Source organism: Mirounga angustirostris, unplaced genomic scaffold, assembly GCF_029215605.1.
Source record: "Mirounga angustirostris isolate CCGP_5_RB_7025 unplaced genomic scaffold, mMirAng1.0.hap1 SCAF_5, whole genome shotgun sequence".
Classification (NCBI taxonomy): Eukaryota; Metazoa; Chordata; class Mammalia; order Carnivora; family Phocidae; genus Mirounga; species Mirounga angustirostris.
In genome coordinates, this window is record NW_026991713.1 from 114341324 (window position 1) to 114367081 (window position 25758).

The 25758-nt window shown below is 35.2% G+C and overlaps 1 protein-coding gene across 5 annotated transcripts in view; it reads left to right on the forward strand.

Annotated features, from left to right (window-relative positions):
* Positions 1 to 25758, forward strand: part of LOC123841828 (ankyrin repeat domain-containing protein 26-like) — a 113288-nt gene that overhangs the window by 51306 nt on the left and 36224 nt on the right. For all 5 annotated transcript variants that reach the window (XM_064591919.1, XM_064591920.1, XM_064591923.1 and 2 more), the window contains 10 exons: positions 5090 to 5260; positions 7539 to 7572; positions 7920 to 8058; positions 12753 to 12966; positions 14574 to 14757; positions 15702 to 15812; positions 17288 to 18244; positions 19669 to 19821; positions 23594 to 23664; positions 23999 to 24092. In XM_064591919.1, the coding sequence (XP_064447989.1) occupies positions 5090 to 5260; positions 7539 to 7572; positions 7920 to 8058; positions 12753 to 12966; positions 14574 to 14757; positions 15702 to 15812; positions 17288 to 18244; positions 19669 to 19821; positions 23594 to 23664; positions 23999 to 24092 (2128 nt within the window). The remainder of the gene's footprint in view (positions 1 to 5089; positions 5261 to 7538; positions 7573 to 7919; positions 8059 to 12752; positions 12967 to 14573; positions 14758 to 15701; positions 15813 to 17287; positions 18245 to 19668; positions 19822 to 23593; positions 23665 to 23998; positions 24093 to 25758) is intronic.

Here is a 25758-nt window from a genome sequence, read left to right on the forward strand (position 1 = left end):
TTCTTAGCAAGGCCTTTCTTGGTTATCCTGATTACCTCTTTCCCTGCAGCACATCAAAATTTGATTTCTCTGCTTTAGTTTTTCTCCTCTAGTACTATCTTGCCTGTGTAGTTTATTGTTATTGTGTTTACTTCACTCATGAGTAGGATTTTTATCTGTTCATCGCCATGTCCTCAGTGCCTAGAAAATGTTCTAGCATATATAGTTCTATTCAAAAATGTTTTTTGAGTGAATGGAGTTTAACCTGCATGTATTGTTTTTTAACATAATACTAACTCTCGCTTAAAGAAAAAGAAAGTTTGATATAGGTCCATTCTGACAATTTAATCTGTCAGTTGTATGCATTTTTTTTATTTTGGGGGGCCCAATATTGTGGTTACTTGCTATTTATTCTTTTACTGGTATTTAGGTTAGTTTTAATTATGGTAAAATGGATCAGGAATAGCAAACTTCATTTATATTTTATTAAGGAAACTGAAATATGGTGGTAAATTATAGGACTTTAAAAATTCTTGCCAAAGGATTATGAGCCCTCAATATCTGAAATAAAAAGGTGAAGTTGGAATTTATTGCCTACTAGTAAGATAGACCTATGCTGGTCATTTACGGTCTTTTCTGACAGAGCAGTCTGCTATTCTTATATAGGGTTTTGGGAAGAGTAGAGTGGAAGGTTTGGGGGACTTTCAGAGAATTAAGTGGTTTGTCATCATCTGAAACACCATGGTAATTTGGGTGAGACTGTTGTTGATTGGTTGGTACATGAGGCACGTGTATGGAATGGTTTTGTCTCCTATTGGCTTTCTTTTAGAAGGGAGGAGCTGACACTGCTTGGTGGGTGAGTGAGGCCAGTGGGCATTGATCAGTCGCACACATTTAAAACTGGTTGTGGTGGCTTCTTGTTCCCATGGCTTCATATTTGGGTTCTGCCCCCCAAGTTTGAGGTGACTTTAACTAGATGTTTTCTATTTAATAGTTGCTTCTATCAACTGTGTTCAAAAAGGAAGCTATTTCATATTCTGTAATTATAGATTTATTTTTGAGATTTGGGTTAAGAAGAATTGTTAATAATTGCCTTCAGGAAGATCCTTCTTTTTTGGATGTTAAATTTTAACTAGAAGAGTTATCTGTGTAACAGTTTTAAAACAATAATTGCTGGCTCTGTTTTTGTTTTCAGTGCTCTTAGGGGCTCATGTTCAATTCCTAAATTAATTATTTCCTTTGGGAAATTTCAGTCTTTTGTAAATTTATGTAGCTATATGCTGCTCATATTCTCTTGCATACATTTAGTCCATGAAAAAGTAATTATAATTTTCTGTTGGTAAATCTAGCTTTTTATATTAGGATTAAATACTAGGCTAAAAGTATGCAAAAGTTACCAAATCATTTTCTTTAAAAAAATTAATTTTTTTTAAATTTATTTGTAAGAGAGAGAGAGAAAGAGAGCGAGAGTGAGCGCACAAGCAGGAGGGAGGGACAGAGGGAGAGGTAGAAGCTCAGTGGGGAGCCTGGTGCAGGGCTAGATCCCAGGACCTGGAGATTATGACCTGAGCCGAATGCAGACACTTAACCGACTGAGCCACCCAGGCACCCCCAAATCATTTTATTTTCAAACAAAATTAACCAGGTTATTGCTATTTTTGAGTGATATATATAGTGACATATGAGTATTTTTGAATTTTCTGCAGATTTATTGAGGTATAATTGACAGATAACTGTGTAAGTCTAAGGTATACCTATATTAATTTAATACACTTTTATATAGTAAAATGGTAATAGTGTTAATAACTCCATCATCTCACATAATTATCATTTCTTTTTTAGCAACTCTCTTAGCGACTTTCAAATATATAATACAGTATTGTTAACTGTAATCACCATTCTGTACATTAGACCCTCAGAACTTGCTACTCTTGTAACAGGAAGTTTGTATCCTTTGGCCAATATCTACCCATTTCCCACAGCCTCCTACCCCTGGCAAGCACCAGGTGGAAATTTGTTTTGTTTTTTTTTAAGTTTCTACATGTAAGTCAGATCATACAGTATTTGTCTTTTTGTGTGACTTATTTCATTTAGCATAATTCCCTCCAGGTTCATTTATGTTGTTGCAAATGGCAAGGTTTCCCTCTTTTTTGTGGCTAAAATATTCCGTTGTAAATATATACCACATGTTTTAAACCCATGGATCCATTGATAGACACTCAGGTTGCTTCCCTGTCTTGGCTATTGTAAATAATGCTGCAGTAAACAGGGGTGCAGATACCTCTTCGAGATAGTGATTTCATTTCCATCAGAAATGTTCCCAGAAATGGGATTACTGTGTCATATGATAGTTCTATTTTTAGTTTTTTGAGGAACCTCCACAGTGTTTTGCATAGTGGCTGTACCAATTTACAGTCCCATAACAGTGTGCAAGGATTCCCTTTTCTGTACATCTTTGCCAGTGGTATCTCTTGTCTTTTTGATGAAAGCCATTTAACAGGTGTGAGGTGATAGATATATCATTGTGGTTTTGATTTGCGTTTCCCTGATGAATAGTGATGTTGAGCCCCTTTTTTGGTACCGTTGGCCATTTGAGTATCTTCTGAGGAGAGCTGTCTATTAAGGTGCTTTGCTGAGTTTTTATTTGAATTATTTGTTTTTTGCTGTTGAATTGTGTGATCTCCTTACATATTTTAGATATTAACCTTTTTTCAGATATGTGGTTTGCAGATATTTTCTTCCATTCTGTAGGTTGCCTTTTCATTATGTTACTTGTTTCTTTTTTGTTTTTTAGATTTTATTTAAATTCAAGTTAGTTAACCTATATTGTATTATTAGTTTCAGGGCTGGACTTTAGTGATTCATCACTTGCATGTAATACCCAATGCTCATCGCAAGTGCCCTCCCTGATGCCCATCACCCAGTTACAGCATCTTCCCACCCACCTCCCCTCCAGCAGCCCTCAGTTTGTTTCCTATAGTTAAGAGTCTCTTATGGTTTGCCTCCCTCTCTGTTTTTAACTTATTTTTCCCTTCCTTCCCCTATACTTGATGTAAATGGAACTAGAGTGTTGCTTGTTTCTTTTGCTGTGGAGAAACATTGTTCCATTGTTTTTGCTTTTGTTGCTTGTACTTTGGATGTCGTATCCAAAATCATTGCCAAGATCAATGTCAGGGAGTGTTTTCCCTGTTTTCTTGTAGGAGTTTTATGGCTTAACGTTGTCCATTTAAGTCTTTAATCCAGTTTGGGTTAATTTTTGTGAGTGATGTAAGTTAGGGTCCAGTTTCATTCTTTTTTGCATGTGAATATCCAGTTTTCTCAACATCATTTATTGAAGAGATTATCTTTTCTTCTTTAAGTGTTCTTGACTATATGCATGGGTTTATTTTTGGGTTCTTGATTCTGTTTCATTGGTCTTTGTGTTTGTTTTGATGCAAGTTCCATATACTGTTTTGGTGACTATAGCTTGGTAACAGTTTGAAAACAGGAAGTGTAATGCTTCCACCTTTGTTCTTTCTCAGGACTGCTTTGGCGGTTTGGGGTCTTTTTTGTTCCATACAAATTTAAGGACTGTTTTTCCTATTTCTGTGAGAAATGTCACTGGAATTTTGACGGAGATTGCACTGAATCTGTAGATGGCTTTGAATAATGTGGATATATAATACTAATTTTTCCAATCCATAAACAATGAGATATCTTCCTGTTTGTGTCTCTGCTCTTTTTTTTATCAAAGACTTGTAGTTTTTAGTGTACATATCTTTCACCTCCTTGATTGGATAATTTGAAAGTCTTAAAATTTGAAAATTTTAAATTCACAGATTTTTTTTTGATCCATTTTAGTGTCAGTGATTTCTATTGCTTTTTTGCATTTCATTCACTCTATTATTCAGCTCTGGAATTTTTGTTTAAACCTTTTTTACTATTTCCAGCTCTTTTTCAAAAAAAGATTTTATTTATTTATTTGAGAGAGAGAGAGAAGGAGAGCAAGTCAGGGGAGGGACAGAGAGAGGGTGAGAGAATCTCAAGCATACCCGGAGCTCGATCCCATGACCCTGAGATCATGACCTGAGCCGAAATCAAGAGTCAGACACTTAACTGACTGAGCGACCCAGGTGCCCTTCCAGTGCTTTACTAAATTTCTCGTTTTATTCATATAGTGTTTTTCTCGTTTTATTGAATTGGCTTTTTTTTTTTTAAGATTTTATTTATTTATTTTAGAGAGAGCGTGTGTGTGAGTGGGGGGAATAGTAGAGGGAAAGAGACAAGCAGACTTTGCACTGAGAGTAAGTAGGATGCATAGCTGGATCTCATGACCTGAGGCAAAATCAAGAGTCAGACGCTTAACTGACTGAGCCACCCAGGCACCCCTGAATTGGCTTTTTGTGTTTTCTTGTAGCTCATTAAGTTTCCTTAAAACTGCTCTTTTGAATTCTTTTTTGGATAAATTACAGATCTCCATGTGTTTGAGGTCAATTACTGGAAGATTTGGTGTCATATATCCTTGACTTTTTATATTCTTTGAAGTTTGGCATTGCTGTCTTTGCTTTTGAAATAGCCTTTAACGACTACCTTTCCAATGTGTCCAAACCTGATTTTTTTTTTTTGCTCTGGTGGTGTGCTAGAACTTTTCTGCAGGAAATCTGGTTTTCCAAAATGTCTCTCTCATCCATGGGTGATTATCTAAGACAGTGTTTTCCAGGGGCTCCCAGATGTGGCTGAGAGGAAGGGGTTGGAACCAGTTTATGGGCTATTGCTGGGTCCACAGCTGGACATGTAGTGAGTGTTCCCGTTACCCAATACATGGGTAAGCAAGACTTTTCCTAGGTCCCTTGGTGTATGGTCCTTGATTCCACAGCTCCTACAAAGAGATCCATAGCAGTTTTGTCCCCACAAATGACATTGGATTATAATTGTATATTTATCTTTCTTTGAAGCAAGGGATGTGTATTTCCTTGTATATGGTTGGATTTCATAACTGTTCTGTGAATTAATAAATGTTCATTGAGATGGGTAACAGAATTTTACAAAAAATATTGTTTTTATTTTTTACCAGTAAAATTATTAGAAAACATTGGCTTTTTAATGGATATTCTAATTGGATTTTTTAAAGTAGTGATCCTGGTTTGCATATGAAGGGAGTAAGGAAAGATGAAAATGAAAAATGGACATCAGAAGTATCTGTGATTACACCAGGACTTGAGAAGGCTGATTCCCTACCTTCTCATCCACCACAAGTGAATGATGACAGCACTTCAAGTGAAATGGATCAGGATGAAGTAAGGTAAAATCTATAAATTCTTTATTTTCCTCTGAAGGAAGTTTAGCAGTGATTACTTTTTATGGAAATAAAACGCTGTCGTGTACGTACAGGCTAAGGCAAGAAATACTCAAGTATATCAGATACACTGCTTGAAAGGTTAAGATGAGGACAAGTGACTTTGACAAGGAGCGGTTTCAATAGTCACCATGGAAGCTGGACTGTAATGAAAAAGTATAAACAACTCCTTAGAGAAATTTTACAGGGAGAGGTAATAGAGAAATGGATGATAACTGAAAAAGAATGTGGAATTCAAGGGAGTTTTCTTTCTTTTTTAATTTTAAGATGGGAGCTTTAGAGTACATTTATATGCTGCTGGAAATGATCTGATAGAGATAGACATGGTTATTTAATTTTGTTTGCATTTCCAAATATTAGAAAGCTTATTGATTGTATTACATTATCTTTTTTTTTTAAGATTTTTTATTTTTTATTTTTTAAAGAGAATACAAGCAGTGGGAGCGGCAGGCAGAGGCAGAGGGAGAGGGAGAAGCAGGCTCCCTGCCTAGCAGGGAGCCGGATGTGGGGCTCGATCCCAGGATCATGACCTGAGGCGGAGGCAGACGCCTAACGTCTAAACTAAGCCACCCAGGCGCCCCTATTTTAAGATTTTTTTATTTGCTTGACACACAGAGAGAGAATGCACAAGCAGGGGGAGTGGCAGGCAGAGGGAGAGGGAGAAGCAGGCTCCCCGCCAAGCAGGGAGCCTGATGTGGGACTCGATCCCAGGACCCCGGGACCATGACCTGAGCCGAAGGCAGATGCTTAATGACTGAGCCACCTAGGCTCCACTGTATTACATTATCTTTTAAAGATTACAGTAATTGTCCTTAGTACTCCTATTCATGTTGTTTTGTGGCAAGAGGTTGTTTTTTTGGTTTGGGGGAGGTTTTTTTGGATTTTATTTGACAGAGACATAGCGAGAGAGGAAACACAAGCAGGGGGAGTGGAAGAGGGAAAAGCAGACTCCCGCTGAACAGGGAGCCTGATGTGGGGCTCGATCCCAGGACCCTGGGACCATGACCTGAGCCGAAGGCAGATGCTTAACGACTGAGCCACCCAGGTCCCTGTGGCAAGAAGTTGTTGATTCAGAATTGGTTCCCCAGTGGAGTATTCTCATATAATTGAATGTGTAGAGAGTATCATTCATAGACTTAAAAGTATATAAATGATAGTAAATATACACTCTTAGGCCATTCTGAATAGAACTAATCATTCCTTGGTGATTTTAGATATTCAGTGCCTTTGACAGAATCATGAATAGCTATGGTTTTGTTAGGGACTTTGAAGTATCTGGTTGCATTAAGTTAATATTTGTTTCGATTCTGGGGAAAGGGGAAAGACTTTCTAATTGAAAAATAAACTATTATTCTATCATAGATTATTACTTTTAGATTATAAAGTTCTAAATGACAAAAGCCATGGTTCCTGTACCAACTGTGTTTGACACATATTGTGTGCTCAGTAAGTATATATTTGTGAATAAACAGTTGAATAAATAGATGAATGCCATTGATGAACTTCTTCAGAAGAAGCAGATCTTTAGTTTATGGAAAGTAGATTTTCAATATTGCCTAGGTATGAAGTCTTTTTATTTTAAAAAAATATGTGTAAGATCCATAAATTATTATTTATAATTATAGCTAGAAATGGAATAATAGTAGATTCATTTGCTGTCATATTACTTGGAAACTCTTAAATATTACCTTCACCACATACTGTAAAACACACGTTTTGAAGGCACATATCCTGGATTTGAATTCTGGGTCTACTCCTGACCAGCTGTATGGGCTTGGGGAAGTTACTTATTTCTGTGCCTCATTTTCTTCCTGTGTAAAATGCCTAATATAATTAACTATGTTTATAAGATTGTTGTGAGGCTTAAAATACTTTTAAGATGTGTAAGGTGTTCATAGTAATGCATAGTAGTTGTACAGTAAATCCTCAAAATACTAGTATCATGATTATTAAAAAAGGGTTTCTTTCATATAAGAACTTAACTTGCACTTTCCCAATAGTTTTTAGAGCCAATAAAAGGTTGTTTTTATTGAAAATGACAACAAAAAATGTGGTATTTTTCTTCGTATCAAATAATGCAAGTAACATTATGCTTTTCCTTTGCTTTTTGTCCATTTGATCTAAATTTAATGCTTAGTATTATTAATATTGTTTAGATATGATTTAGATATTCTTTGTATTTTAAGTATTTAATATTTGCCTGAAAAGAATTGTTTTTTTTTAGACCTGCAAAGAAAACATCTCATGAAAAGAAAGAGGTAAAAAAATATGTATAATTGTATTTCATTTATTTTTTAATTTTCACTTTATTATATTACTTTGATAAATAATATTTATTAGAAATATTATTCCATGGTAAAAAATTACTTTAGGAAGGGTATAGTGAAAAAATAGAAAATCTTCCTTTGTTGTATAGACATTTATTGTGAAAAAGTTTTTCAGAAGTACTAATTATTGATAAAGGTCGTTTTGATAAAAATCAGTTCTTTTAAAAAATACTTATGTTTTTGCTCTTATAAAAAGATGGGTATTTATCATCTCTCTACACTTAGTATATTTTATGAATATTTGGGGGACATTTTGAAATAGTATTTTTTATTTGTAGGTCAAAAAGCAAATTAATTTTATGGATGACCTTGACTTAACGGAGTCATCTGGAACAGCTTCAGAGGATTCCAAGTTGCCTTGCTCTAAGTATATGAGTTGCAAGTCGCTAATTGTACCAGTTGGCCAGGATCGTAAAGGTAGGACCATTGTATAAGTAGAAAGCCTTTGTATGTATATTACTGTAGCAATATGTGCCCATCTTGTATAGTGCTGTACCACACAACACTCATGAGCTACTCATCTCAGAAATATGTTTTATATGAGAATAGAGAACTGTTGAATACTCTCAGCCAAAGGGCTATAATTTCCACTCTATGTTTTGTCATGGGAATGGCACACCTGATGTGTTGTTAACTCCGCTTCTCTTCTGTGCCTTCACCCAAGGTCAGGTTACCATTATTTTTCTCCTAGAATACTGAAATAGCCTCAGGACTGTTTTCCCTGTCATTCCACCTCCCAGAATATTGGTCTACGCTGCAACCATAGTTATCATAATCTTTAAAAATTCATGTTTCATCACGTTACCCCCTTGCTTAAAGCTTAGCTACTACTTCTCATTGCTCTAAGGTGAAAGACCACAGCACTCTAGCTTCATCTTGTATTGTTTCATATCCTTCTTTTTTTTTTAATTTTTATTTTAAAGATTTTATTTATTTGACAGAGAGAGACACAGCGAGAGAGGAAACACAAGCAGGGGGAGTGGGAGAGGGAGAAGCAAGCTCCCCGCGGAGCAGGGAGCCGGATGCGGGGCTCGATCCCAGGACTCTGGGATCATGACCTGAGCCGAAGGCAGACTCTTAATGACTGAGCCACCCAGGCGCCCATGTTTCATATCCTTCTTTCCATCTGTGTCTCAGCCATGTTTTAGATGTTTTTTCGTATAATAGAGCTTTTTTTTTTCCCCAACAGCTTTAGTTATGTAAACTGCACATATATGAAGTGTGTAATTTGATAGTTTTGACATATGTATATGCATATGAAACCATAACCGTAATTCAGGCAGTCAACATATCTATCACCCGTAAGTCTCATGTCTCTTTATATTCCCTTGTTATGAAACTGCCAAATTGTTTTCTAAAGTAGTTGTACCATTTTGCATTCCCACCAGCAGTGTATGAGAGTTCTAATTTCTCCCTGTATATTCATGAACACTTAGTATTGTCAGTTTTTTAAATCTTAGCCATTCTGATGTGTATGTAATATATATATCATTATGGTTCTTTTATTTTTATCATTATGGTTTTAATATACATTTCCCTAATAACTTATAATGTTGAACATATTTTTATGTGCTTATTTGGCATTTGTATATCTGCTTTGAACTATCCAAATCCTTTGTCATTTTAAAAATTAGGTTGTTTTCTTATTTGTTGAGTTTTGAGAATTCTTTGTATATTCTAGATATAGTTCCTTTATCATGTATATATACAGTTTAAGATTTTATTTATTAATTTGACAGAGAGAGACAGCTACAGAGGGAACACAAGCAGGGGGAGTGGGAGAGGGAGAAGCAGACTCTCCACTGAGCAGGAAGCCCAATGTGGGGCTCGATCCCAGGTCCCCAGGATAATGACCTGAGCTGAAGGCAGATGCTTAACGACTGAGCCACCCAGGCGCCCCTCACCTATATTTTTTTGTAAAGATTTTCTCCCAATCTGTGACTTTTCATTGTCTCAACAGTGTCTTTTGAAGAGCAGTTTTTCTTTTTGATGAAATCCAGTTTATCCATTTGTTCTTCTATGGATTTTTGCTTTTGGTGTTCCTATCTAGGAAATCTTTGTCTAGCACAACGTCAGAGGTTTTCTCTCATGCTTTCTTTTAGAAGTTTCGTAGTTTAAAATCGAAGTTTTATAGTTTTAGGTCTTACCTTTAGATCTGTGATCCATGTCATCCATTTTGTATTTTTTTTTAAATTATATATTTATTTATTTGACAAGGAGTGAGAGAGCATGAGCAGGGGCAATGGCAGGCTCGGGGAGAGGGAGAAGCAGGCTCCCGCTGAGCAGAGAGCTGGACATGGGGCTCGATCCCAGGACCCTGGGATCATGACCTGAGCCAAGGCTCAGCCAACTGAGACACCCAGGCGCCTCCATTTTGTATTCTTTTTTTTTTGCTTATGATGCATAGTATGGATCCAGGTTCATTCTTTTTGCATATGGATATCCAGTTCCAGCACCATTTGTTGAAAAGGCTGTATTTTCTCCACTTCATACCATTGTGTCTTTATCAGGATCAGTTGACCATATGTGTATGGGTTTTTTTATGGTACTCTATTCTGTCCCATTGATCTCTTTGGCCTTCTTTATGTCAATATCATGCTGTTGTAATTACTACCAGTTTATGATAATTTTTGAAATCAGGTAGTTAGTGTTAGTCCTCCAGTTTCGTTCTTTTTCAGGGTTCTTTTGCTGTTCTCTCCTAGATCCTTTGTTTTTCCAGAACATGAATAGTATTTATTTTATTTATTTATGTTTTCCACATGAATTTTAGAGTCAGCTTCTCATTTTCTAAAAAAAACAACTCTGGTGGTCTTCTGGAGATCAGGTTTGGATTATGTTGGATCTACAGATTAATTTTAACAATATTGAATTTTTCAACCCCAGAGTATCTCTCTCCAATTATATAAATCTTCTTTAATTTTCTTGGTAATATTTTGTAGTTTTTAGTGTATAGGTCTTTTTATCCTTTATGATATTACCTGTGGTTATTTTTTATTTTGCAATGCAGTTTCAATTTTTTAATTAATTAAAATTAATTTTAATTCTTAAATTTTAGTTTTTTATTGCTAATATGTAGAAATACAGTTGATTTTTGTATAATGATTCTTTGTCCTCCAAACTTGATGAGTTCATTTATTAGTTCTAGTAGCTTTTTAAAAAATTCTGTCAGATTTTCTACATAACCAAAGGTTATCAAACTTTAACTGCTGTTTTACTAATTTCTTAAGGTGGAGCGAAAGGTCATCAATTTAAGACTTTTCTTCTTTTTTAAAATATACATTCAGTGCTGTAAATGCTCATATGAGTGCCACTATAGCAGGGCTTCAGAAATTCTAACATGTTATGTGTATTCAGTTCAGAATACTTTCTAATTTCTTTTTTCAGTCCTTCTTTGACCCAGGGGTTATTTAAAGATTTTATTTATTTGAGAGAGAGAGAGAGCATGAGCTGGAGGGGAAGGAGCCTTCCCTCTGAGCAGGGAGCCAAATGTGGGGCTTGATCCCAGGACCCTGAGATCATGACTTGAGCTGAAGGCAGACGCTTCATCAACTGAGCCACCCAGGTGCCCTGACCTAGGGGTTATTCAGATGTGTGTTAATTAGTTTGTGGTCGCAGAGCACACTTTCATGACTTCAGTCCTTTTGACTTACTCCTTTTATTACAATTTATTTTATGACCCAAAATATAGTCTCTTTTGGTAAGTGTTCCATGGATACTTGAGAAAAATGGTGGTGTTCCAGTCTACTATATCCTTGCTGATTTTCTGCCTATTGAAATCTCAGACTATAATTGTGAATTTGCCTGTTTCTCTGTAATTCTATTGATTTTTGTTTATGTATTTTTGAACCTTTTAATAGATGCATAAACATTTAGGTTTGTTATGCTTCTTTTAATTGACCCTTCTATCATTATAAAATGACCTAAATTATTGCTGCTAATGTTTTTTGCTTTGAAATCTATTTTGTCTCGTATTAATATAGCCACTCTGGCCCAGCGTTCTTTTGTCAAGTTGTTAGTGTGGTCTCTCATATTTCTGGCCTTTTAAAAAATTTGTGTCTTTACACTTAAAGTGTATTTTTTTAATAGGTGGCATATAGTTGGGTCTTCCTTTTTCATCCACTTTGACAGTCTGCCTTTTAATTGAGGCTGTTAGAGCATTTTCATTGAATGTGATTATTGATGTAGTTGATTTGAATCTGTCATCGAATTGTTTGACTTCCATTTGTCTTTTCTGCTTTTTGCTCCTATTCTCCTTTTTCTGCTTTCTTTTAAATTAATCAAGGAATCTTTTTGATTTAGTTTTATTTATGTGAGTATGTATATGTATGTATTTTGCTTACTCTAGCTATAACTCTTTAGTTGTGCTATTTTAGTGATTAGGGTTTAAAGTATATGACTTAAGCATCACAGTCCACCTTTGAGTAATGTTATGCCCCATCATAGTAGTTTAAGAAAACTATAATAGCTTACTTCCATTTCTTCTCTCCTAGCCAGATTCTTCTGGGTCTGTGGGATTGTAGTTTTCATTATTTTGAAAGGTTTTGGTCATTTTTTCTCTTCTTTTTTAAAGATTGTATTCATTTATTTGAGAGAAGGTGAGTGAGAGTGTACGAGCAGGGGAAGGGGCAGGGCAGAGGGAGAAGCAGACTCCCCAGTAAGCAGGGAGTCTGACACGGGGCTTGATCCCAGGACCCTGAGATCATGACCTGAGCTGATGGCAGACACTTAACCGACTGAGCCACCCAGGCACCCCTAAAATATCTTTTATATTGAAGTCATTCAGTATATAATTGTTTAAAGTATGAGTGAGTGAATGTGAAAGCACACAGTCCTTTATATGCAAAAAGTACTCACATATTTTATTTCTTTTTTTTAAAGATAAGTTATTTGAGAGAAAGAGAGCATGAGTGGGGGGTGGAAGAGAAGAACAGAGGAGAAGTCGGGGGAAGAACCTCAAGCAGACTCCGTGCTGAGTGTGGAGCCCGACGTGGGGCTCGATCCCACGAGTTTGAGATTATGACCTGTGCTGAAACCAAGAGTTGGATGCTTAACCAACTGAGCCACCTAGGTGCCCTATATATTTTATTTTTTTTGTTTTTTCTCTGATGTAGATTCTACTACTTTACTAAAAATCCAGGATGTGATTCTTTCATATAAAAAATTAGTAGAACTTAAAAAAAATCAGTGTAAACAACTTAAAAGAAAAAATAAAGAAATGGAAAATAAGGTTAATGGACTACAAAAGGAGCTATCAGAAACAAAAGAGTTGAAATTGCAGTTGGAGCATCAAAAAGTGAAATGGGAACAAGAACTTAGCGATTTGAGGTATGACATCTTGGTTTTAAGGAAATATTTGAACTATTTACCTCACAGCTGTGAGGTCAAGAGTCACATGCTCTACCAACTGAGCCAGCCAGATGGCCCTTGAACTATTTCCTTTTGTACTACAGATGTGTAGAAGTTTGATAATTGCTAACTTACCTTCTGGAATTTTTATAGGGAAGAAAACTTCTTTAGTAGTGTGAAGTATGAGATTCTTCAAAATAATTCAGCAAGTTCTTGACAGTGAATACTTCTACTGATAATTTAATGTATATTCCAAATCATAATTTTAATGACCATATAGAAGTCCACCATATGGAATCCTCATTATTTAACAAATTGAATATTGGTTATTTTCCATTTTTCTATACTTTAATAAGTGCTGTAAGGAATGACTTTTATATAAATCTGTTTCTACAATTCTGGTTACTTACTTGGAATAAATTCTTCAATATCGTATTGTTTGCTTAAAGTATAAAAATTTTTAAAGAAGGTCTTTGATCCTATTTTTAAATTGTTCTCTGGGAAGTTTATATTAATTTATATGCCTATCAACAGAGTATGAAATGGCCGTTTATCTCAAGATAGGAAAAATTTTAAAAATTTATTCAGTTTTAAACATATGCAGCAATTAAAAAGTAAAATGGAAAATGATTACTGCTAAGTTTTTTCAAAATCTCTCTTATAAAATTAATCCAGAAGTCTATGCTGTAAGCACATATGACTCTTTATTGTTTCCTTAATTAATATGGATCCTGTGTTCTAAAAGGGGTTTTCAAATGATTTATAAAATGGATAATAGGGGTACCTGCATGGCTCAGTTGGTTAAGAGTCTGCCTTTGGCTCATATCATGATCCCAGGGTCCTGGGATTGAGCCCCATCTCCAGATCTCTGCTCGGCGGGGAGCCTACTTCTCCCTCTCCCTCTGCCTGCTGCTCCCTCGGCTTGTGCTCTCTCTCCCTGTCAAATAAATAAATAAAATATTTAAAAATGTAAAATGAATAATCAACAAGGTAAATTGAGAATATTGCAGAAGAAGAAACATAAAATGTATAGGGCAACAGATACTAGACTCCACAGCCTAGTCCTGGATCACAGTAATCTGCAGGTGTATGTTGTGTAAATGACATCTGCAGATGCTGTCTTAATACTGCAAATTATTTTTGGAGGTACCTGTGATGTTTTGTGAAGTAGAAATTTACTTCTATGGGGAATTTATAAACTTTTTTATAAAGAGCAACTTCTCTTTTTAATTAGTAACTAAATTATCTGTTCTAATGGAGGAGTAATTATGACTGTATGGGAAAAATGATAATTTTAATTCTAACTTTCTTGAATAATTTCAAAATTCCTTTCTCTACAATATCTACCAGAGTTAGTACTAAAACTTATTACTAAGCTGCATAATGCTTTCTCATTGCTTCTTTTCAACTATATATATCTTTTGGAAGAGATTGAAGTGAGAAAGTAAACATGAGCCCGAGAAAGGAAAAAAATTGAGAACATAGAAATTTCATTTGGCTAATAAACCAACATATGTGGAATCAGATCATAAAATGAACTTTTTATTACTTACAAAACATTTTAAAATGAGCACATTTATTTGCAGATTTACCTTCAAACAAGAAGAAGGAAAAAGAAGAAATGCTGATAAATTATATGAAAAAATGAGGGAGCAATTCAGAGAAAAAGAAGAGCAGTATAATAAAGAAGTTGAAATGAAACAACAACTTGAACTTCGTCTTGCAACAGTAGGTGCGGAATTGAGGACTATGAGAAATAATTTGGATCAGGTAAATCTTTGATAAAAATTGCATATTTCCATCAGTATTATTTATAATATACCCTTGATTTAATGTATATTATTTAGGTATAAAATAGATAAAAAATTTAATTTTATCCTAATAGGAAGTATAATATTTTTAGCTAAAATTATTAACTTATTGGAATTCTTGGCTTCTCATATATGCTCTCTATATATTTTCTGAATGAAGGGATAGAGGGTAAATTGAGATAAATGTGAATGTTGGCTTTTTTTTTTTAAGATTTTATTTATTTTTAGAGAGAGAGCATGAGCAAGGGAAGGAGTAAAGGGGGAGGGAGAGGGAGGGAAAAGAATCTCAAGCAGACTCTGTGCTGAATGAAGAGCCCGACTCAGGATTGGATCTTATAACCCTGAGACCATGACCTGAGCCAAAACCAAGGGTAGGACACTTAACCAACTGAGCCACCCAGGCACCCCAGTTTTGAATTTTTTATGTTAAAGTACAGGCTCAATCGCCTTGAGACTATGATGGAACTAGTTAAATGTTTTGTAAAGAAATTTTATTTTCACATACTATATCTTCTTGTATTTTTACTTTATGACAAATTTAGCTGTCATTTAAATTAAAATTTGAGTTATTCATGCAGGATAAAATCCTTGTATTTAAAAAGGCTACTTCTTTTGAACATTATTTTTAAGTTCTCTTAAACTTTTGACTTTTTTTTTTTAAAGATTTTATTTATTTATTTGGCAGAGAGATAGAGAGCACAAGTAGGCAAAGAGGCAGGCAGAGGGAGAGGGAGAAGCAGACTCTCCACTGAGCAGGGAGCCCGACGTGGGGCTCGATCCCAGGAACCTGGGAGCATGACCTGAGCCGAAGGCAGCCGCTTAACTGACTAAGCCACCTAGGCGCCCCTGACTTTTTTTTTTTTAATGGTGTGATTCAAAATCCTAATGAAAATATGTCTCTAGGTTGTGGAGGAGCGAAATGACGCTAAGTTACAACTTTCTCGAGAACAGAATGCCAGAGTATTACAAGATGGAATTCTAAAGAATCACCTTTGCAAACAAAAGGAGATAGAAGTGGGTAACAACAGAATGAATTCTGGGGTATTTTCTTTAGTTATTTTTAAGTACATGTGTGTATGTATTTATATGTATATACATTTTATTTTCTGAAATTATTATTTTTTCTCCATGTATGCATATATATATTTTTAAAACCAACACTGTAGATCATGGAAAGCATAGAGGATTTTTAAAGCATATATGTGTATGTGTGTGTGTATTTGCGGGGGCATAGTGGGTGGTGACATTTTTGGTCCAGTGGATAAAGTAATATCCTTAATTTAAATGCGTTTGTCTGCAAGAGTCAAATAGTGACATTCATCATGTCCTCATCCAAAGGAGAGGCTTTTATTATTTTCCATAAGAATTGTTGAGCTTTCTATATGCTTAAAACTATTGCTACTAACAACATATGTTTCAATTTTTGGCAGTTACTTCATCACCTCTGAATTGAAAGAGAAGTTAGCTTAACACTGCCACTGATGAACAGAAGAGTGTAGCCTGTTCAGAGACTTTCTTTTGGATTGAGTCTCTACTTTTGAGAAAAGTACCAATTTGCTCCAAGTAGTATCCTATTTCATTACAAGGCGCTTTTGAAACAATTATATGCTAATGACAACTTATTGATGAGTGTTTTATTCCTAATAAAATAGCTCAGTGTATTTTCCCCTATTTTAAACATCATGAAGAGGAAGTTAAATTTATTGCAGCAGCAAATAATCTCATGATTTTTCTAAGAGCTGTATAAATTTTACCTTATGTACCATCAGTATTTTGAAATATAAGGCTTCTTTTGTATGTATGATTTACACTAGAGAAGAGCTGCGGTTTGGTGTAAGAGACTAGTAGTGGAGGAAGAAGACCTGGGGAAAGTCCTGCAGCTCACTTAATGTTTTTAACCTCTCCATTCTAGAATTGTGATAACAAAAAGTTCACTGATGTCGGTAGAAGTGTTTATAGTACAGTGCCTAGATTTGTCAGTTATCAGTAGATGTAATTCTTATACGTGACTATAGAAATGTTAGAAAAGTAGAATTTGTATGGAATATTGTCAGGAAAAAAGAATTTTAGGAAATTGAATCTGTCAAAATAAATGTAGAGCTAGGGATTTTATTGTGGGGTAGCTGTGTTAGATATCAGACTGTAAATTCAATTTTTAGTGTAATCAGATTTATTAATCTTTTATTTCAGGCTTTCTGGGTTTGTTGAAAATCAAAGACCTTTCCAGTTCTGAGATTCTTAAAAATTCTGTCTTGGTTTCTTTTTTCCTTTCATGCATTCACACTCTTCAATTAAATTTTTGAAACTTTGGGAATTTATACTTGTATAGAGTTTGAGGTTTGGACCCAACTTTATTTTTTTCCAGTTGGGATATCCACTTACTGCAACCTATTCATTGTATAAACACAGGTTTTTCTTTAATTTCAGAGAAAATCAGGATAATGTCATTTTATTGAGTTCCAGCTAAAAGTCTCCTCTGTTTTACTTAGATATCTAATAGTCATAAAGAAGAAAAAGATCTGTTGCCTAAAACCCACTTGTGGCAGGATGAAATTGCCATGCTAAGACTGGAAATAGACACAATAAACAGTAAGAACCAGGAAATGGAAACTAAATATTGTGAAGACATTGAAATTATAAAAGAAAAGAATGTCAGTCTTCTAAAGACCATAAAACTGAAGGAGGAAACATTAACAAAAACAGTATTAGAATATAGTGGACAGATTAATGCCCTGACCACTGAGAATACAATGCTAAAGTCTAAACTGGAGAATGAAAAGCAAAACAAAGAAAGACTGGACACACAAGTTGGATCATTTCGAGCTAGACTAGCTACTGCTCTAGAGGATTATGATCAAAGTCAGGCGTCAAAAAGAGACCTAGAACTTGCTTTCCAGAGAGCAAAAGATGAATGGTTTCGTCTGCAGGACAAACTGAATTTTGATGTGTCTAACCTAAAAGAAAACAATGAGCTTCTTTCTCAAAACCTTTCTAAAGCTGAAAGTGAATTCAATACTTTAGAAATTGAGCTCCATCACACAAGAGATGCTCTCAGGGAAAAGACTTTGGTTTTAGAATGTGTACAAAGAGACCTAAGTCAAACACAGTGTCAGAAAAAGGAAATGGAACACATGTATCAAAATGAACAAGATAAAGTGAATAAATACATTGGAAAGCAGGAATCCTTAGTGGAGAGATTATCTCAACTACAAAGTGAAAATATGCTGCTTCATCAGCAACTAGATGATGCTCACAACAAAGCTGCCAGTAAAGAAAATGTAGTAATTAATATCCAAGACCAGTTTCAGGATATCGTAAAGAAACTTCAAGCTGAAAGTGAAAAACACGGTCTTTTGCTGGAAGCAAGCAATAGAGAGTTAATCAATGAATGTAATCTTTTAAAAGAAAGAATATATCAGTATGAAAAGGAGAAAGTAGAAAGAGAAGTAAGTATCCAGAAAGATAAATATTTTTCAAGCTTTCTAAGAGAAAATTCATATTTTTAGAGAGAAAGAGTGCACCTGCACAAGAATGGGAGTGGGGCAGAGGGAGAGGGAGAGAGAATCCCAAGAGGTCTCCACATCAGAGAACTCCACCTCATGACCCTGAGATCGTGACCTGAATGATTATTGCTGAATTTTGAATCTAGTTGAATATAAAAAATATATAGACTATGATTCAGCATAACTTGTATCCAGCAAATAAAAATTAGACTTGAGAGGGGCTTTAATTTGAATAAAATTGTTGTGTCATCTATGAAAGTTTAAGAGGTTAAGTTATAAATTGTTAATAGTAGGCTGATACTAATAATTTAGTCTTATACTGCTAAAATAATAATTTTAATCTTTGTCACTACATTTTAATACCATGATGAACAGATAAATGGAAATGTTCATACCTGCAATGAGCATGTTGAAATTGAGATTCAATTAAGTGGATTCACTTGACGGTTTACTCCAGATTTCCCACATGAACTGAAGTGTAGATGCTATCTCTCAGTACTTTTCCTCTGGTAGCTTTTTATACATTTTAGGTTGGAATAATTTTATTTTTATTTATATAAATTTGAATTTTTAGTCTGAAATCGTGTATCTTATGACCTTTTAACCCTTTGCAGGCACTTTTCATTAAATCATAATTTGGGACAACTGTGGTGAGCTTTAGCAAAACTGTTTGATTTAATGTTCCCACTGCTATTTATAATTTTTTAAGGCAATTTTACCAATAATTTGCTTATTTCAAAGCTCAATGACTATCATTTGGGCATAAGTTTGTCCAAAACAAAGAGAATTGATCTGCATTGGTGGTATAGTGCTGAGCATAGCTGCCTTCCAAAACAAAGAGAATTGTATCTGTAATATATTAATTTGGCATTGGATCTCCATTTTCAGACTAATGGGGGGTGGCAGGATTCTTGTATTGTAGCAGGAATGGAGGTCAGGGAGGGAGGTGAAAGCCAGGTTATCTAGGGCCTTGAAGCCCATTAGCATGACTTCACTTTTGTTCTGAGATAGTAATGTATTGGAAGGATTTGAGCAGAGGATTGAATATGTCAGGAACTTTGACATTAATTTAAGCCTCTAATAAAAAAGAGGGAAACCATGTCATCATGTAGAATTTACCACTGCTAGGCCCACCTATATACCCATTTCTTTTTGAGACTTCAGTAGGGTGGGAAGCTTTGCAGATTCATCAACAAGGAATGGAGAGTGGGGCTGAATTAATTATCTAAGTAACATAACACTGACTAGGCAGGAGGATAACACCTGTATGTGGTGATATTTTTTGAAGTACATATGTTAGTTATATATTATTAACATAACTTCATATAAGATAATTTATAAAATCAGTAACAGAAACGTCTTATTAGGTAACTGTGAGACACCTTCAACTAGAACTGGCTGATGCCCTAAAAAAACAATCTATGTCAGAAGCTTCGCTGGAGGTTACATCACGTTGCCGTATTAATTTAGAAGATGAGACACAGGATTTGAGGAAGAAATTAGGTCAAATCAGAAGTCAGGTATGTATTAAATGTAGCATGTCAACAGTTAATCTGTAACAGGTTAATATAAAGTGTTTTAGGATGCTAATTTCCATGGAACATTTTCTTTTGTATTTACATTATAATTTAGTGTAATTTTAGTATGTTCACAATGCACTGTGTCTCTAACTTTGACTTTCATTCTGCTATTTGTGTTATACATTTTTTTTTCTTACAGTATTTACCCTTAGGAAAGTTGAAACTGATTCATCATTCCTCACAGAAATTGAGGGACTTTTTTTTCCTACTGTACAATTTTTTTTAAAGATTTATGTATTATTTGAGAGAGAGCGAGAGTGCGTGCGCAGGCACATGCGTGAATGGGTGGAGAGGCAGAGGGAGAGGGAGAGAATCTCGAGCAGACTCCCTGCCCAGCACAGAGCCCCACGCCAGCTCAATTCCATGATCCTGAGCTGAAATCATGAGTTGGATGGTTAACCAACTGAGCCACCCAGGTGCAATGTTTTTTAATGATATCTCTGTTACCATGATGAGGTGAGCCATATAAAATCAGAAGATAATCTTTAATGGAATGTTTCAGACAATGGTCTTATTTCTCATGTTCACTTTTATGAACGGATATAGAATCTGTACTGATTTTAGGATAACTTGTACAGAAAAGTCATTTTACAAACCAGTTGAACTTAGGCATTTCCTTCATTTTCTTTTCCTTTTAGATATATTGTAAATGCATAGAAATATTCAGATCATGTGTAGTATATACACCCAAAAGAGAGAATTAAGAAATTAAGAATGGGTCCTTCCATTGGTTTCTTTTTTTTTTAAGATTTTACTTATTTGACAGACACAGCGAGAGAGGGAACACAAGCAGGGGAGTGGGTGAAGGAGAAGCAGGCTTCCCGCCGAGCAAGGAGCCTGATGTGGGGCTTGATCCCAGGACCCTGGGACCATGACCTGAGCCGAAGGCAGCCATTTAATGACTGAGCCACCCAGGCGCCCCCATTGGATTTTTTAAAAACTTTATTGAGATATAATGCACATACCATACAATTCACCCAGTTAACATGTATAGTTCAGTGTTTCTGATCATATTCATAGAGTTGTGCAACTATCACTGCCATCAAGTAGAACATTTTCATCACCCTGAAAAGAAACCTTTAGCCCTTGAGCCCCCAGCCTCAGGCAACCACCAGTCTACTTCCAGCCTCTATAGAGTTGCCTATTCTGAATATTTCATATAAAGGGGGGGTCACACAATGTGTGGTCCTTTGTGACTAGCTTCTTTTACTTAATGTTTTCAGGGTTCATCTGTGTTATAGCATATATCAGTGCTTCATTTTTTTTTTTTAATTGTCCAACAGTACTCCATTGTGGGCCAAAACCCTTGTTCATTCATCATTTGATGCACCTTTGGGTTGTTTCCCACTTTATGGCCATTAATAATGCTGCTCTGAACGTTGATTTAATTGTTGTCTGGACATCTGTTTTTATTTCCCTGCCATCAGATTTTTTCCTCTGAGTTAATTGGGTTGATTTCACCATCTCTCAGCCTTTTATTTATGCTGTCCTTTCTGTCCTTTTAGTTTCCCTTCCTCTTGCCTAATCCTACACTATTCAGACCTGGCTCATAGTCTCTCATTCTCCTTGAAGCTCTCTCTGACTATTCTAATTCCCACTGACTTTACTCTCTTCACAGTTGTCTCATCTAGTCTATGCAGAACAATTTAGTCCTTTATTTTACATTGGTTTTATTTTTTTCATGATAGATAATTTTGTCTATGTACACATTTATCTAAGGGGCAAAATATGGGATATGCATGGTACCTATCCTTGTATAAATTGAGAATATTTTTACAGTGTTTAGGATAAAATTAAGTACTTTATACCATATCAATAATTTCTGATTGAAAGCATTGACATAACAAAGCTTTTATTCTAAACGTATTTTAAGCAGTTAAATGTAAAATTGAAAGCATTTAATCTGACAGAGGAGAAGTGTTCAGTCAAATGCTTGTTTCTCCCGCCTCACTGTGGAAAACCCGTCTAAATTTGCCTTTGTTCATTTTGCAGCCAGTACTGAGATTACTTTACCAACTATAAAGCTCCGGGTACAGCTTTTTTTTTTTTTTTTTTTTTTTTACCTTTCCTTTTTGAAAGTTTGTTTGTTTGTGTATTTATTTATTTATTTATGTAATTTCTACACCCATTGTGAGGCTTGGACTCATGAGCCCAAGGTCAAGAGTCACGTTCTTCCCACTGAGCCAGCCAGGCGCCCCTGCGGACAGTTTTTTCTCATATGCCATACCAGGTAGCCTTAATGTATTCATCAGAGTACTTGCTAAAGCAGTGTAACAGAGACAGTTGTTAAGATAATATAAACATGACATGATTTGGGAATGTTGATTTAGCAAGAGTCCATTATTTCCACGTCAGTGGCTTTACCTTGCCTCTGATGGTCATATAAATATTTATTACTCAGTCTAGGAGGTACTATTTGCACTGTAGTCCATGAGATTGTCCACTGAGTAGAGAGGAAGGAAGTTAAAATTATTATAAGTGGAAAAAAGTACTGTTAGCTAGTGGAATTGGTAAAAGTTTTTTGAAGTGTGGAGGATGTATTCTGGGCCTCATGCTCCCCATTTGCTGCCACTTTCAGTGGTGTGAAGAACGATTTCAGTATAACTTGTATGAGAGACCACTTTCATTGGCCTACCATCTGCCTAAAATATGAAATATTATTAGAACATAACCTATAGCAACAACAATAATGCTAATTGCAGACAGAATCTGGTATGTGCCACATACCCTTCTAAATAGTTCATGTATAGGGGCACCTGGGTGGCTCAGTCGTTAAGCGTCTGCCTTCGGCTCAGGTCATGATCCCAAGGTCCTGGGATCGAGCCCCGCATCGGGCTCCCTGCTCGGCGGGAAACCTGCTTCTCCCTCTCCCACTCCCCCTGCTTGTGTCCCCTCTCTCGCTGTTTCTCTCTCTCTGTCAAATAAATACAATCTTTAAAAAATAAAAATAAAAATAAATAGTTCATGTATACTTCCTAAATTAATCTTCCCAACATCCCAGTGTGTAGATACTATTTTTATCTTCATTTTACGAAGAAGAAACTGAGACACAGAAATTTTAAGTAATTTGTTCAGGTCACACAGCTAATACCCAGTGTTCAGACCCCAGGCATTCTGGTTCCTACGAAGATAATGCCTCTCATACTATTCCATGAAATATCTAGTTGTCACTGAAAGCAACATGTTAACTTTTATAATCACTGGAACAGCCATGGTCATTCACATATGTGAATATTTAAAAGTAGAATGGATGTGGTACTTCGAATACAAAAACAGAAATGTTTACCATAAGGTAATTTCGTATCTTTCCCCCTTTGACCAATATATAAATTTGTAGGTTTAGCTGATAAAATATAATTTAAAAACATTAAAAACGTGACATTTTAGTAACTAGAGAAGTCAGCAAACTTTTCTGTAAGGGGATTGTAAATATTTTATTTTATTTTAAGATTTTATTTATTTGAGAGAGAGAAGGAACAGCGGGGAAGGGCAGAGGGAGAGAGAGAGAGAGAAGCAGACTCCCTGTAAATATTTTAGGCTTCGTAGGCCATAGGTCTCTGTTGCAGCAGTTCAAATCTGCTGTAGCCATAAAGCAGTATGTAGAGGAGAGTGTGGCTGTGTCCACTAAAATTTTATTTACAAAAACAGCTGATGGTGGTTTTATACTAGATTGCCAGTAGTTAAAAGTATTTCTTTTTTTTTTCTTTTTTAGTTGCAAGAAGCACAAGATCGACATGCAGAGGCTGTAAGATGTATTGAGACGTCGAAAGATCACGTGCAAAAGTACAATTTAAAGCAGCACAGAAAATACTTGAGTATTTATAAAGCAGAGAAGCAGTGTAGGATGAGAAATATATCAGTTATGATAATAAGTACATCATTGTTAAGCTGGATAAAACTTCCAGCTTTGCGCTATTTGGAAATGCATAAATTTTGCATATTATCTTTAAATTTTGCACATTAACTATAAAACACAACCAGAAAAATGGCACAATTGCCAAATCTTCTACTTTTTAAATTTTTAAGAATTTATGTAAGACCGTCAGATGTTTGTTTAGAAATTATACGGTACTTTTAAAATTTATGTGTGAGAATAATTTTAAAATATTCATTTTAGGCTTGAAGTTGAAAATGCCAAGTTAAAAGTTACAGTCAAAAAACAAGCGTGCAAAATTGAACAACTTCAGGAAAACCTGTTAAGTACAAGTTTGGTAAGTCAGTCTCTTAATTTCTGTCCTACTGAAAAGGAATTTTTATTTCTCTAGTAGTAGTATATAAGACCATTTTGGATAATATGAAAATTCTCACTAATAAAAATGTTTATTGTATTCATATTGTTGCTACTTGCTACTGGTAGTATAATTCCTCTTTATAGATGAAGTTGACTGAATTCATAAATTAATAATTTTTATAGTAAGATTGTAATAAAAAAGATTGTGGTAGTCTAAGATAAGCAATATTTTATACATACCACATTTTATTTATCTATCTGGCAGTGGACAATTGAGTTTTTCTACCTTTTGGCTACTGTTAGTAATGCTGCTGTGAATATTGGCATACAAACGTCCGAGTCCCTACTAATATTTTTCAGTATGTTTAAAAAACCGAAACTTTGAGTCATAATTTGATATTGAATTCTGACTTTCTCTTGTAATCTAAACCCTTCCGTGAGATTTGAGAATGGATTACTTTCATGATAATTTGTTGTGATTTGTAATTATAAATTTGTAATTTGTTGACTTCATCAAGAATGACTACTAGATCATTATGCAAACATTTTTCTCAAAGGAATATATTTTTCTCTTTGTTGGATTTTGAAAAGGAAAAGAGATGCCAGTGAAAAAGTGGAAATGACTGCTCAATCAGGGCCTTACATAGTAACATAGTGCTCCTAGCATTCACTGCAAGTTCAGGAACTTTTTTTTTTTTTTCATTAATTTGAGTTAATCAGCCTTTCAGAGATTTAGCAATCGAATCTCAGAAAAGATTAATGTGCAATCCGGGATTACAACTTATTGATACGTAGTGCAAACTATATAACTATTTACTAAGCAGAACCGGATTATCATGCCATTTATACCCTCCTTCATAGGAGAGGCTACCAATGATTTAAGATGAGAAGACTGCATTGTGAGTCCTAGGTTGGAACAATGAGGTAGATGCACCTACCACTAGTTTCTTTTAGTCACAGAAGCTGCATCCTTGCAAATTTCATTATACAGCTATACCTATCAGGGGAACTAGCACATTCTGTTGACTGGTCCTTTTTGTGGCCAAAGAAACATCGAAAGTTTCTAAAGTCAGACGATCATCAAAACTGTAATGGGGACTGCATGGGAATCAAAAATTATTTTTTTTCTAGATTTCCTATAAATTAGTCACATTGTATTACTATAGTTTTCATTGAGCAAGTAAGGTGACGATATGTGAATGAGAATGCCAGGAGTTGTCCCCCTACGGTGTCATATAGAAATCTATTAAGGAAGCTATCAAATCTTGTAAAGTTTGTAAGAATATCCGTAGGTATTCTGTAGATTCCAGTGGAAATGAATTAGGGTTGTGACATAAAATTATTAGCCACTTTAAGGTCTACCCTGTGAAACAAACACTTAGCTTTCAACCAACTCAGTCCATAGTCCTAACATCTCTAGAAGGATTTTATCTCATGAATCCCCAGGCCAGAGACTACCTGGGTTAAGATATTTGATGGACATAGTTTTGAGGTGAAGTCTGGATTGGGAAGAAGAGATAGCTCTAGGCTGACTTAAGCTTCCAAACAATATAGTCAAGTATGTGTCTGAAAAGAACTTCAGAAGAAGACTTCCATAAGATCCAATCTCTATGGAATAGGAAATTATTCAAAAGAAAACAAAGGCA